Here is a 14,421-nt window from a genome sequence, read left to right on the forward strand (position 1 = left end):
TAGGAGAAGAATTGGGGAATTGGATTTGGTGGAAGAAGAGGCAGGTATAAGTAGGTTAGGTCGAGTTGAGAGAGAGCAAAGGTGGAGAATTTTGGTGGATGTTGTTAGCCTAGATGCACAAACATAATTGATAAATTAATAATTAAATATTTTTAATATTTAAAAATAGTAAATAAGAAGAATAAACTAGCAAATAATTAACTTGACAATAGAATAATAAAATGAAGAAAGAGAGAGAAGATGAGATGTGCGTGGATGATGCTACTTGGCCGTTGACCAAGTCAAATATTTGGTTGGCCGCGGCTTTCAAATTTTAAAATATTTAATTTAATTCAACATATGTTTGATCGTGTTGGAGAGAGAGGCCAGTGATGATATGAATGTGAGTTTGCTTGATATAAGCCACAATTGTACAAGCTTGGAGCAAGGGAGGGACGAGTTCTTTGTGAGCGGTTATTTGGCTTGTGTTTGTCTATGGATGACAGAAGGTTACATCGTGTAATGATGGAGGTAGGGGATAGTGAGATAGAGAATGCTAGATTCTTTATGTTATGAGTCGACATGAGCGCTTATTAGCACAGGTCATATGAAAAGTCAAAAATTTTCATATTATGCCTGCTTGTTATAAAAAGATAGATCTCTCGAAATCTTTCTAGCAACCACTTATGTTCTTCTTTACCCTTTGCTTTCACTCATCTCTTCCTTTCCTAGTGATATCTTTCCTGCCAATCCTTCTAGATCAGATAGAAAAACCTCCAAAAGAATCTAGAAAGTTTCTCTTTGGATACTCTCTCTCTCTCTCTCTCTCTCTCTCTCTGCAAAGGAGAAATAAGTCTATGCAAGATAAACTATCCAAATTCAAATATCTTGAAATCCACCACCCAGCACTAAAACCCAAGTCATATAAGAGGAAGAATGTCATATAGATAAGCTGCTAATACTTAATGTTTTTCTTTTTTTAGTGTACACCAGATTGCAATTAATAGCAACCTGTAATTGATAGGCGGAAACTTGAAAGGGCTGCAGCACCTAGAGAAGCCGATTAAGAAGTACGTAATGTTGTCAGTTTTGGGGCTATTATTAAGCTTGATTTCACTCAAATTCTCTATGAACCTTTTTTTATTTTTTTGAGTAGATTGCAACCCCTTTAAACTTTTTTTAAGCCCCAGTTTTATATGCCCACTAGAGTACCACGTATCAGCTCCGAAGATTTTTCGCCATGCAGGAACGAAGGCCATTTTGGTAACTCTGCTAAAAAAAATAAAAGATATTTTGAGCGCTCCTCCATTCCGCGCAAGCCGACGCAACCCCACTGAAATATCTCCCATCCCGGAAACACCACCTCATTTCCCTCTTCGACCCGAGCTTCCCCTCCCACCATTCTTTTCCGACCGTCATCACGAGGCCCGAAACCATGCCTTCGTTGGCTCTCTATCAAACAAGCATCTCTCCCTTAGCCTTCAGGAATAAGACCCAATTCCATCCCACAAAAACTAAGCTACAGCACCACCACCATCGCAATTCTCTATCATGGGGTTGCAGAGCTTCGTCATCTTCTTCTTGGACCAGCGACTTCGACCTCTACGAGATCCTGGGCGTGGAGAGCTCCTCGGATCAGTCGCAGATGTACCGAGCGCTTCAGAAGCGGTGCCATCCGGACATCGCCGGGCCGGCGGGACACGACATGGCCATCGTTCTCAACGAAATCTACTCCATCCTCTCCGATCCCACTTCACGCTCTGCCTACGATCAGGTCAGCGTACGAATTTTTTAAATGCTTTGCACCTTGTCCTGCTTCAAACTTGACAGTCTTTTCTCGGCGAGCACTTCCTTTGTATTGTCAAACAAATTCAATAAACTTGGACGACGTAAATCTTAGATCAAGGATGAGAGAAAAGTATACGTTGAACGAACCTCATCAATATTCTATGGTAGTTCATGCCATGACGCTGCCCTGAATGAATCGCACAAGCGTCTGTTACATGAAATTTGTCTTGACATTTTATAGAAGCCTTTAGAGAGGAACATAAAGTAGAAAAATCAAAGATTTATCAATGATTAAATGAGAAAATAATGCTTAAATAATGCGCAGTGATGTCGAATTATAAATGAGAACATGTGATCAACTGCAAATATGACATCTCATTTGCCCGGTATGCATTGTGACACTTTATCTGGTTATTCGCAACAGTGCACGATTATAATCTGTAAATGATCTCAAAAGGGATTTTTTTTTTAAAAATGATACTAAATGCATGATGTCTATGAGATAAATGTAAAGCCGATTGTGTTATATGAGGAGAAAATTTACAGAGCTTGATTCAGAGCTGCTTTAATAGTGTGATTTTGTTTTGAAATGGTTAGTATATAAAATAGTAAAAAGCTAACTACATGGCACAATCCGCATATCTATAAACACCAGGAAAGTGAATTTTAAACTACTATAGGCCAACATACCATCAAGTATTAGTTTTAACAAATGCTGCATTTTTACCTGCATGGTCCATCATTTATGCAGGAGCAAGCAAAAGTTTCAGAATTTCGAGGATACACGGGCAAACCGATCTATTCAGCATGGTTTGGCTCTAAGAATGAACAACGTGCAGTATTTGTAGATGAAGTTAGATGCGTTGGTTGCCTAAAATGTGCTTTATTAGCAAGGAAAACATTTGCCATTGAATCGGCTTATGGCCGTGCAAGAGTTGTTGCGCAATGGGCCGATCCTGAAGAGAAGATTCTTGATGCAATTCAGACATGCCCTGTAGACTGCATCTCGTAAGAGCTCTCTCATATTTACTCGATCTAAAATTATCAACTTTTTTCTTAAAATCAAATGAAACCATAAGTTTCATCCAAGTTGGTATCCTAACATCTGAAACTAATTCATACTCTTGCATAAACATGCTGTAAGCATCTATAATTAAGATTTATACATTATTAGATTTTAACTTCAAATGAGCATGCTTGGTTCTTGAGCCTAGGATTGTTGAAAGATCAAAGCTTGCAGCACTTGAGTATCTAATGTCGAAGCAGCCACGAGGCAGTGTAAGAATGACTGCTGGTAATACTGTGGGGTTGTGCGTATCCAATATCTTTGCTGATGTGAGTAAGTTCCAAAGCAAATTCCATCAGATGAAAGACAAAGCTTCAAGGAAAGAGTCCGAGGTAATGAAACATAAATGACATGGATAATAGCATTTACATATACCGACTCATACTTTAAACTCTCTGAAATGGTATGTGCACAAAATGAGAAATATATGATTTGTCTTTATGTTTAAGATTACTTAAGCTTTTTCAAGATCAAGAAATTTTTGATGTTCAGCAAACCTCATAAAATTGACATAGGTATAAGTACTAGAATCTGTGTTCTCAAGATATCTTCTACTGGAGAGGCAGGTTTTTTATAGTTGAACAGTACTTTAAATTTATGTAACTCTTCGAAATTAGGAATAAGAGGGGTAAAAAGTAGAAACAATGTCTCTATCTTTAGTGGCATGTTATAAATATGGATTTTCTTAAGCATCCCTTTTGAAAGTAAGGCTCTTGTAAGCTTAGTTACCTTTATACACTGTCCCATTTTCTTCCGATATGTCTTACATATTTTCCTTTCTCCAGTGGTTCTTCATTAAAAGTTGTTACAAATACATATGGTCACTCCCTGCTACTGTTCTGCAAAGTTTCAGTTGACAGCATTCTCAATTCTAGTATCCATCTTCAAGCAGCAATAACCATTACATATATTGTCTGCAAAAACTCACTTACAAATTGAATTAATAATTCAATAATCACAGTAATTTTCTACACTGTGATACTTGTAGACATGGTGACATCATACATTGACCTCCGAGTTTTCAACTGCTCTTCAAATGCTTTGTTTTATTCATTGCTTTTGGAAACATAAAATTTCATATATTCTCACTTCTTGGGCTTGCAGGTTGGCAATTTAACTTAGCACTTGATTTTCTAGTTCTGCAAAGCATAACATCAAAATTTTCTTGTAGTACAAGCCTGATCAAAATACACTTCTGCAACTCAGGAGTCCGATCTCCAAAGGGAGTCCAGAATTTCGGCTCTTCAAGGCGTAAGATCAATCACAAGTTGGTGGTACCAGCAGTTTCCCAGTAATGCATCAGCTCGGACAGAAACGAGCCTTAATCTGACAGTTACTACCAGAAGAACTGCCCCACCCAACACTGAAAGACTCCGAGAGGCTGCTGCCAAGTGCAAGGAGGGAGCAACTGCAGGTGTTGACAGACAGAGTTCAATAAGCTATAAACACAATGAAGAGTACTGGACCCCAATTCTCATCCTTCCATCACCATCATCTGGTTCATCAACCAGTTCCAACATGCTAAAGCCAGAGCCTCCACCAAGTACTTATCTGGAGGCCGAAAAGGAGGCAACAAGAGCATCAGCCATTGATAAGAGGAAGGGAAATCCACTGGATTTAAGGGCCCCTTTGGCTATGGCACTGATCTCAGCATCAGTAGTAGGATTTAGAGGTGGAGAAATGTCAGGAGGTGGCCTTGAAGAACATATAGGTGGCACTGCAGTTCTGGAAATTGTCAACAGCTTTGAGCTGCAAGTTCTATTGGCAGGTGTTACATGGTTCGTCATTGGGATGATAATTGGGAGAATGGCTGAGGCTCTGAAAAACAAGGGAAGAGGATAGTGGGAATACAGTTCATATACAGTGAAGCTCTGATACATAAATATGATGCCTAATGGTAGGTCATGGAAAAAGAGGGCTTCATATGCCATGCAAATTAACCATGATAAACTAGGAGCAAAAGGGTGAAAAATGGATCGGATAATCCATCAAAACCATCTCCTTATTGAAATCTATTTTGATATGGATACAAAATTTAATATCTGACCCATATCCGTATCCATATTTGTACCTATCAAAGAAAAGTGTATCCAAATATAGATATCCACATCAGGATTTGATGGCTTATAAAGTAACTGCAGATATCCAATTTGCATTCATATTTGTCTCTGACTAAATGGTGAAGTATCAAATGTGGTTGCTTGTGTTTTTTTTTTTTTTTTTTTTTTTTTTTTTTTTTTTTGCTAAAAAAAAGGGAAGGGAGGGGGAGGAACAAGCCCAACCCCGCGTAGCAACCCCCACTGGGCCCCCAACCCGCCAGGAGAATGTTCGATACGGGCAGAAATGGCCGTGTGTTGGGCACCCCGACCGGTTTTACTCAATACCCTCCCCACCCGTGGGCCAGTTCGGCAACCCGACCCTGACCAACGTGTGAGTACGTCACACCTGGCACCACCAAGGTGGTAGTTCAGCTGGAACGGGGCTCTGTTTCCAACCAAGAGGTTCCAGGTTCGAAACGCGCGGGCGTCGATTAAATCTGGTGACATTAGCCACAACTGGTTTTTTTTTTTTCTAGCCGACCAGGCATCAAATAAGTTTTATGTGAGGATTGCCCTGGATCAAAACCGGACAAGATGGAAACTGTACCGTGGACAAATCTACTCTGCCACAAAGAAAATCATAAAAAGAATGCCTTGTTTTCCATCATATGGACAGGATGTATAACCCGTCATTTACATCATATACAGATGGGATCTTTTGAAAAACTAAGCATGAATCTAAAATAGAGAAATTCAACTTCTGGGTATTTGATGCAGTCATTCATCTTTGTTTCATTAATTTTAGTAATGCAAGCAAACCATAAATTTGCACTGAGTTGAAATTGAATTTTACAGACATCGCAATGATAAAATCTTGTTTCAATATACAGTGGTCCAAAACATCAGCTAGCGGTAAGGCAGGCCCCAAAGGCCAGAATGCTGGGGGTTCACATTCTGAAAAGTTCATATTTCAGGGGTTGTTTTAAAGGTCCCAGGGATAGAATGCTGTTTCACGTTTCTGAATAACTCATACGGCATAAATCGCAGGCGGACAAATGATTCAAGGCAACGGAAGGGGAAAAAAGGGGGTCAAAAACCTTCATCTTAGTGTCTAGTTATGAGGACTCTGATTTTATGGTTCACTGGGCAAATCAAGTTCCAAGACTTCATTGGGTGCATATAGTACGTATCTCAACGGGTAAAGAATGTCTTCTTGTTTGCTTAGTGATCAAGGCTCAAGTTGTAGCAGTTGCACATATACTCAAACCCACGTCCAAAAGGCCAGGCATCCTGTAGAGCTAGAAAACCCAGAAAACTGGGGACAAAAAGAGCTCACTGTTTGCGAAGTCCAATCAGGATGGCTGTGCGATATACAAGCTGCACAGCAGACTGAAAACAACCTGGAACCATAAGAAAATATAGTTTTGGTATTGCAAATTGTAGTGACAAGGGAACACTATTCTTACATGTTCCAGTCCTGTAAACCATGGTGCCCATGAACGACCAACTTGAGCCCCCCAACCTTTTTTGAATTCCCGCTAATGATCCGACAAGATTTTGCATGGTAATATCGCTGCAGAACTGATCAGGAGGTACAACAGTAATGTCATGAGAACTAGTTTCTATATCGAGCACACAAAATCATCTGTTCTGAAATATAGCATGGACATCGAATTCATTCGGTGCAAGAGCCTTGCTCATGTTATAGATTGAACAATTCCGTTTCCATGAAAACTGTCAACTCCCATTGTAGTATATCAAAAAGTAATGCAGACAAGGCTAACAAATACTACAAAGATTTACTAGTGCTGTTAAAATTTTGCTTGCATCTAAAACATAAATTAACAAAGTGGGAGGGGAGGAGTAGGGTGCTGCTGAAGGTATCCAGCATCTGCAAATTAAATTAACATGCTATTTGTCATCCCATAAGAAAAATCAACTCTCCTGCAAACAAAACCCCAACCAGGGAAACCCATGTTTTATTTTGCGCGGGTTTTACCTTCCATGGTATAAAAGAACATGCACTGTTCCGCAGATTGAGCACTCAATTCATATCCATGATTCCCCTGAAGGCATGACATAGGAAAGTGGAAGAGGAGACTTCACCACCTATTCTTGGGTGGCTTGACTTTGTATATCCGAACAATCCAGTTCGATGTTGTGAACGCTTCTTCCAAGTACTCGAGCTTTACATTTTTATTCCCAATTTCCACTCCTCTAGCACGATCATACCTGCCAAAAATTAGTAGAAATTAAGACCTGAAATCATGATCCAAGCGCAAATTCACACTACAGGCATTAGCATCGCACAGATGGCAGCTACCCCAACAAAAAATGATGTCAAGCTAGTTCTGAACAGACAGTATAGTTAGAGGGGTTTTTTTTTTTTTTTACACCAAAAAAAAAAAAAAACAGACAGTATGGTTAGAACAACCAATTGCACCATCTGAACTTACGACTCTGCATATCGAGCAGAACTGCAAAGTATGCAAGAAACTTTAACAAAGAAGTTTCTCGGACAGGAGTGCTTGATAACTGGATCATGACAATTTTTCCTAACCACATTTTGGATTCCAAAACAAAATCCTTCTATATATATTAACCGCATCATTGTAACATTCTACGACAATTTGCCAGCAGACTAGAACACCAAACAATGACATAGGGCAGTTTGCCACCATCACTCAAATAGTGCAGAAAGCTATTCACAGGGAGGTACAAAATTAAAAGCAGGTTGCTTGACAAAGAAAGATTCAGGATCCCTGTGTAATTGGATAGTGTGAACTAAGTGAAGATATCCAATATAGCTCAATATCAGTGAAGAAATTTGGTATTGACGGATCCTCAACCATTTCAGAACTTAATTAAATATTCATGTTTATTTGGCTAATTACACCAACAAACATTATAATAAAAAATTCCAGGTCAGACACCGTGATCCTTAACTTTCATATTTCAATTATGATTAAATTCAAACTAAACTTTTAAAAGAAGTATATGCAAATTCAAGAATAATAATGCAGGGCTCATTGCTTTTAAGTAATAAAATAAAAGAAATAACAATGTAAAAGATCCTTTTCCTGAATAATCTTTGGGCTTCCAACTTAAGCTAAGCAGCCTATTTGACAGTCTCAAGACTTCTTAAGAGAAAAACCTACAATAATTATTATACATGTGAAAAGAAAAATCCCAAATAGCTGTCCCCTACTTCAACACTAGAAATCAAACTCCTATATCTATAAACATACACAGACACATATGGACACTTGCATTTTTTTAATAAAAAAATGTACATATCCATACATCACACACCCCATATACAAGCATGTACTTGTGCATAGCCATGTCTAGAACTCCTGAAGAATGTCATACCCAGCTACCTATGTGCTTGAGCAGAATCCATTTGCCAGGAAAGTGGGAGTCAAAAACCAATAAAAGTCGCACAAATTTATAGGTGTAGCTTAACACTAAGGCACCTGCCTAGATACATAATTTATTTATTTTATAGTAATATACACACATAGGTTAAGCTAAACAGACACGTGATAGCTTATATCCATATAAATTACGCAAATCTTAGTTAATATTAAATACATGTACTATACAATTACTCATTATAACTCAAACTTAGTGCAAAAGATTTATCTCATCTGTGTAGATGCCTTCAAAGATCACATGAACCATCACAATCTGAGAGCACTTGCTGTTGGCCTAAAGTCCTGTGGTTAAGCCTCCAAATCAGTGCCAAATTCTTGGCCAGTACATCTTCAAAATGTGAATTAGCAAGTTTTCAGCATATGACTAAGTGTACTTAGATAAATTTTATGACAGATGCAATAAAAAAATAGAATTGCATATAAGAAAGAAATATTTCAAAATTTTTACTGCCTGTTTACACAATTTAACCAGAAAATAAATAAACAATACAATTATGAGCAATTCACTTCCACATTTTGAAAGACCATTTCGCGTAAAAATAGAATCATAACATGATTTTGCAAGAATAACTTGTAGCATGCTAATGCACAAAACTTTCAACTTAAGAATGAAGTTCCCCTATGGGAAGAGTCAATGAACAGACTACAGAATTAAAATGCATGGGTTTGATAAAAATACATGCAGGATGGAAGGCAAGTTACTTACCCTGTGGGTTTCCCATACTCTGTTGTCAGCTCCCCAAACCGATAATAACAAAGCTTGTACCTATGCATCACCGGATGAATTTATTTCAGGAAAAACTGGACATCAAACATAAAAATAAAAGATATCTTAAATATCATTCTTGATACTCTAAGTATGATGACAAAAAGAATTATTTTCCCCTACTTTCCAATTCCCACAACACCTTGTGTGAGATTGAAAGAATTTGTCACTACCAAATCTAACTTGACCTTATGAAAATATCTACAACATAGTTGACATTATTCACGATGTATCCACAAAACCACAGAACTGCAACCACACATGCCTAAGAACAGTGGGGTACACATAGACTGCAATAGGCCTTGGCCTTTTATCTACAAAGCAAAAATCAACCAAGCAGCATGAGAAAGAAAACAATAAAGTACCACAAAAAGTCATGTCATATTTCCTATTGTAATTGAATCAATTTGTGTGAAGAACTTACATAAGACAGTTCAACATTTTTGGTGCTGCCCCCTTGTCAACACGATACTCGCCATTCACAAGATAATCAGGCTCTTTTATCACAGGAAAAACTCCCCCACCAATGCGCACCATCCAGAGAAATCTGTCACAATGAAACGAAAATCATCAGAACAAATCAGCATGATCAACTGGTAACCAAAATAAAGAGAGTACTGAATAAGAAGTTCATTAATGCTTCTTTAAGAGACAAGGCTTTGCTAAACAATTAGGAGTATATATGCAGATGTAGCATGTAAGTTAAACCCATACTTGTTAATATCATCAGAAGAATAGCCAGTAACACCGCCAAATACAACAAGCACATAATCCACATCCAGGGATTGCATTATCTCATATGCTTCATCCTCATATGATGACATTGCACGCCCAACAGTAGCAATGTGTGTATTATTCCAAGTATTGTTGTCTACAATCACAGTTCTGTTTCCCATGGCTGTGATCTGGTATCCATAGTCCCACCATGACATCACCTTGGCATCTGGAGAAGTATTTTGACGAAGCCAAAAATATGCCTCGCGGTAATCATCAAATATGACTCTCCCACCATGAGCACCCCTTGCAGCCAAGACAATAGAGGGTGAAGAATATGCCTCGGATGTGACCCAGGTGCAGTGTATAGCATACCTACTGAGCAAATAAAATGCACCAGCAAGCAAAGCAATAGCAGCATTTCGTTGGAAAGGCAAAGCTTGATCAAGTGATGCCTGCCAATTCAGAAGGCATATTTATCCTAATTAGATAAAAACTTTTTTCTTTAAATGCAAAAAGATTGTGAGTGAAATATGGTAGTGGAGCACTACATCTAAAAGATGAACTTTCAACATCAATATGCTTATCACCACATCTAAAAGATGAACTTTCAACATCAAGATGCTTAAGAAGACAGTTGTCCATCATCATATAATTATAGATTTGATCTCTAACAAATATGCAACAAGTTAAGCATGAAGGGCTGGAAATTATCAAATAAACAACCGTCGAGTATTGGACCTCAGACTCATTCTTAAAAACAATTTCAACGAGGAAAAATTAGTTTCAAGCATGTAATTTTCTAATGATTCATTCATTAACCTACCTCATCTTCTGAAGGGTCAAGCTGCCATATTTACACCTCCAAACATGCTTCAAATATATAAACTTGGTAGACATCGATGTACTTCTAAACTATAGCTTGAAAATAATTTAACTGATGATAAGAGGTTGCTGATGTAAATGTGCCTGCTCACATGTAGTAGAAAATATTTTTGTAAAATAAACTAAGAGTGAAAAAAATTGAGACCATACATCTGTGCATGTGAATGTTCCCTCCAATAATCCATGCCTGCACACATGTTTGGAACTGCAGTCACCGATCTATCTGTCACTACATGTCTATACATCCATATTCATATAAAACACAAGCTTCTGCATGTACATATCCATAAATAAAAAACGTGCCCTAGCTACCTACACACACACACACACTATGTTTGTCCATTGGCCTGCCCCTCTATTTGAGCCATCAAAGAATCCAAATGCATCTCAATTGAGAAATTCTCTGATCTCAATTGAGAAAGACCATATGATTTCAATGCAGCCATCTCTGTTGCAATGACGAAACTTCCAGATAATATCTAATTTATAATTCAAGCATTATTTCCTAACATTTTGATTCATATGATGACTGTTCATGGTCTTAACATTCTACGTGTATGTATATATGCACTTAAAATCTAATTCAACGCGAAAATCCAGCAACATTCCACAAGCATGTCCCTCTTTCATCCACCTTAACACATTAGAAATGCTTTCATGATTTCATCTATCAATCCTTTCATCGGAAAATAAACTTCAGCTATCACTTCACCATTTCTTTGACCATTTCACATAAATTAGTAATATGTGCTTCACTCTGGTTGAACAAAGGTTCTAGAATCTAAATGTTTAAGCCTTTGAAAGAAGCAGAACCGAAGAAAAGAAAACATTGAAGAACCTTACAACTTTAACAAGTTCTCAGATGCACTATTAATAACTCAACAACAAAAAGCTAGAACTAACCAAAAGATTATAATGACATTCAAATGAAAAAGCTAGAATCTGCAATATGTGCTTCTGTGTTTGCAAGCCCTTACCTTAGCTGATGCCTTCAAGCTAGATGTCCCTTTGCTAGAGCCTGTCTGGGAAGCCTTGCTCTTTGTCCGTATCAATCTTGTTAGATTCTTTATGGTGGCAGAGACTGCAACAGCACTGATAAGGCATACAGCAGGTGTAGCTACAAGAATTAATCGAACCATCACACCAGCAAAGTACATGCTTGTCAGGCCATACATAACTATGAATATTGTGGCATCTGACAAACGCTTAAAACAGAAATAGAGGCCGGCTGGAAAAAGAAACAGAAGGATGTGGAAGTCAAACATGAACGATGACCATGCCGTCGGTTGATGCTCAGAAACAGATGCAATGATGGGTATATGATCCTTCGCATATGTTGGATCAAGCAGGGAGTAAAAGCGTCCAGTCCAGGGAGAGATATAACCAGTTGCCATTCCAATTCCAAGAGCAAGAGCACCCACACTTATGGAGCATGTCAGAGTAATTCTCAAGAAGGAATGGAATAATTTAGGATCATGTAATATGTATTTCACCCAGTCTACAAAGTAAAAAACCTGCAAACAATGACAATTCGTTAGGCTAGAAAACTAGCAGTAACTAAACAACCTGGGCATCTGTTAACTATGGTATGGCAAATAAAGTCCAAGAGAGCCTTCAAACACAGATATGATAAAGGAAAAAAAAGTGCACCATTGATCATCCCCGGGTTTTCATAATGGTCATAATGAACAATAGAACAAACTACACAAGTGAATGTCACCCTTCGAGATCAACAAGAGGTGTTGGGTAATATATTTAACATGATAGAGTAGATTTTATGATCAGAAGGCATCTTCAATGTTTAGTTACCTCATCTGAGTATATTTCACTAAAAGATAATCATGCTCAGGTTACAGGGAATTGGTCAAATATCATGCACCAACTGTACAGCTATGTGTCATCATAAACAATTTTTTTACCACTTATTAATGGGAAAAAATGGAAAAATATATTTTTTTATCCTCTAACCAAAACCACCAACGATAACACAGAGACGCAAAAAACGAAGGAGGAGCAAACCTGCATCAAGAAAAACACTCCCATGGCGGCCATGTGCTCCCCGGACTGCACATGCTGGAATCCCACGAAGCGGATCTGCATGGCGAGCAGCATCCCTAATATATACATGCAATTATAAGCGACATAAAGCCGCATCGAATACCTTCCCGTGATCAGCAGCACCAAAACATACAGCGGCACCAAGTTGATTATAAATACATACCCACCCCACGCCGACACCATGTAGAAGTACCCGAACGCCGATGCCAGGCCCCATGCCAGCGATCCCGTGTTCACGGCCTTCACAAAGAAGTAGAAGGTCAACAGCAAGGCGAAGATGGCAACCCCCTCGTTATCGTAGGACCCCGCAACGGACCGGGAGATGTAGCCGGGGCAGATGGCGATGAGAGCGGCGGCGGCGAGGCCGGCGCCGGCGTCCCAGATCTCTTTGCCGAAGAAATACGCGACGAGGGTGGTGTTGGACGCGAAAAAGGGGGCGGTGAGGACGCAGACCCTCGCGGATGTGAATGGCGAAAGTGAGGAATCGGAGGGCGCGGTAGATGAGGGCGGCGGTGACCATGAGGCCGGGGAAGAGAGTGCCGCCGATGATCCGCCCGAGAGGGTACCAGCTCTCGGCGTCGAACCAGTTCCAGAACTCGTAGAAGCCGTTCTTGGTGAGGAAGAGGGTGGTGCGGTAGTTGAAGTAGGGGTCGAACTCGTGGATCATGGACTCGTAGCGGAGGACGCTGAAGAGGCGGACGGCGAAGGCGAGGACGTAGATGAGGGCGAGGGCGGAGACGCGGATCAGGAGCTCCTGTTGCTTAGTCTTGAGCTTCAGGGTTCTGAGGAAGGGGAAGGGGAAGGAGGAGGGGGCGAGGGGAGGGGGCTTGACGCCATTCTCGGCCTTGGCTCCCATGGCGAGAGGAGACTGAGGGTTTTAGAGAATAAGGGCTTCCGAGGTTCGGAAAGAGGAGAAAACTAGAGATGCGATCGGAAGAAGGATTTTAGAGAAGATGAATCGGATCCGAAGGAGACTAGAGTCCAAGGACGGCATCGTTGATCTCGTGTGCGGGTTCTGCTCACCATTTGTAGGTTTAAGCAGCTATTGTTTGCATTCGCCTTCGTGCTCGGGTGGCGAAAAAATTTGATCCTGACCCGTAACATTAGCCCTGTCGTAGTTAGGGCTGGTCTGAGTTCTAACTCTCGATCCAGCTTTTAATTGGGCTGGGTTGGACAGAGAGGCGATGATTCGTAATTTATCAAGTAATTTTATTATTTTTATTATTATTATTATTTATTATTATTATTATTATTATTATTATTTACTATGATGATTCATATAATCCTAGCATGGATACTTTCAAAAAAATCAGAAAATAACAAATCACGGAGCGCTCTAGGCAACTTTCTTTTTCAACCAACAGGGCATTCCTAAAATGATTTACGAGGCCACCCAGTCCGCGGCTTTATTGATCTTTCTGAACACTTTTTTGGCCTAGAAAGCCACGCCTCCACTAATTATGATCCGAATATTCTGAAGCACAGGATGGCACCTTACCATGCCACCGAAACCACTCTGCATCCAGCTAATTACTATAGCTGAATTGCTCGCCCTCAAGCATAATTGCTCTAAATTGCAATTGGGCCAGCACATGGCTCCGGAACTCCTTAAATATTCTACAATGGCTGATCCGCCGAGTTCTCAACTTTGCTCTTAAGAAGAAAGTTATGGAAAATTACAAACTAACT

General features: G+C 39.5%; 2 protein-coding genes across 2 annotated transcripts; one reads left to right on the top strand and one right to left on the bottom strand.

Moving 5' to 3' along the window:
- Window positions 1-1,296: 1,296 nt before the first annotated feature.
- Window positions 1,297-4,992, top strand: LOC103722452 (chaperone protein dnaJ C76, chloroplastic). The gene is made up of 4 exons (XM_008813020.4): window positions 1,297-1,753; window positions 2,519-2,775; window positions 2,982-3,165; window positions 4,040-4,992. Exons 1-4 carry the CDS (start codon window positions 1,415-1,417, stop codon window positions 4,673-4,675), a joined length of 1,416 nt encoding a protein of 471 aa, XP_008811242.2. The 5' UTR covers window positions 1,297-1,414; the 3' UTR covers window positions 4,676-4,992.
- A 1,602-nt stretch (window positions 4,993-6,594) lies between these two features.
- Window positions 6,595-13,714, bottom strand: LOC103724084 (dolichyl-diphosphooligosaccharide--protein glycosyltransferase subunit STT3B-like). The gene is given in 7 exon segments (XM_039115419.1): window positions 6,595-7,104; window positions 9,016-9,075; window positions 9,500-9,622; window positions 9,790-10,244; window positions 11,652-12,188; window positions 12,694-13,185; window positions 13,187-13,714. Coding segments are annotated over 7 exon segments (2,199 nt in total). The 5' UTR covers window positions 13,589-13,714; the 3' UTR covers window positions 6,595-6,974.
- Window positions 13,715-14,421: the final 707 nt, after the last annotated feature.

This window comes from Phoenix dactylifera, chromosome 18, assembly GCF_009389715.1.
Source record: "Phoenix dactylifera cultivar Barhee BC4 chromosome 18, palm_55x_up_171113_PBpolish2nd_filt_p, whole genome shotgun sequence".
Taxonomy (NCBI): Eukaryota; Viridiplantae; Streptophyta; class Magnoliopsida; order Arecales; family Arecaceae; genus Phoenix; species Phoenix dactylifera.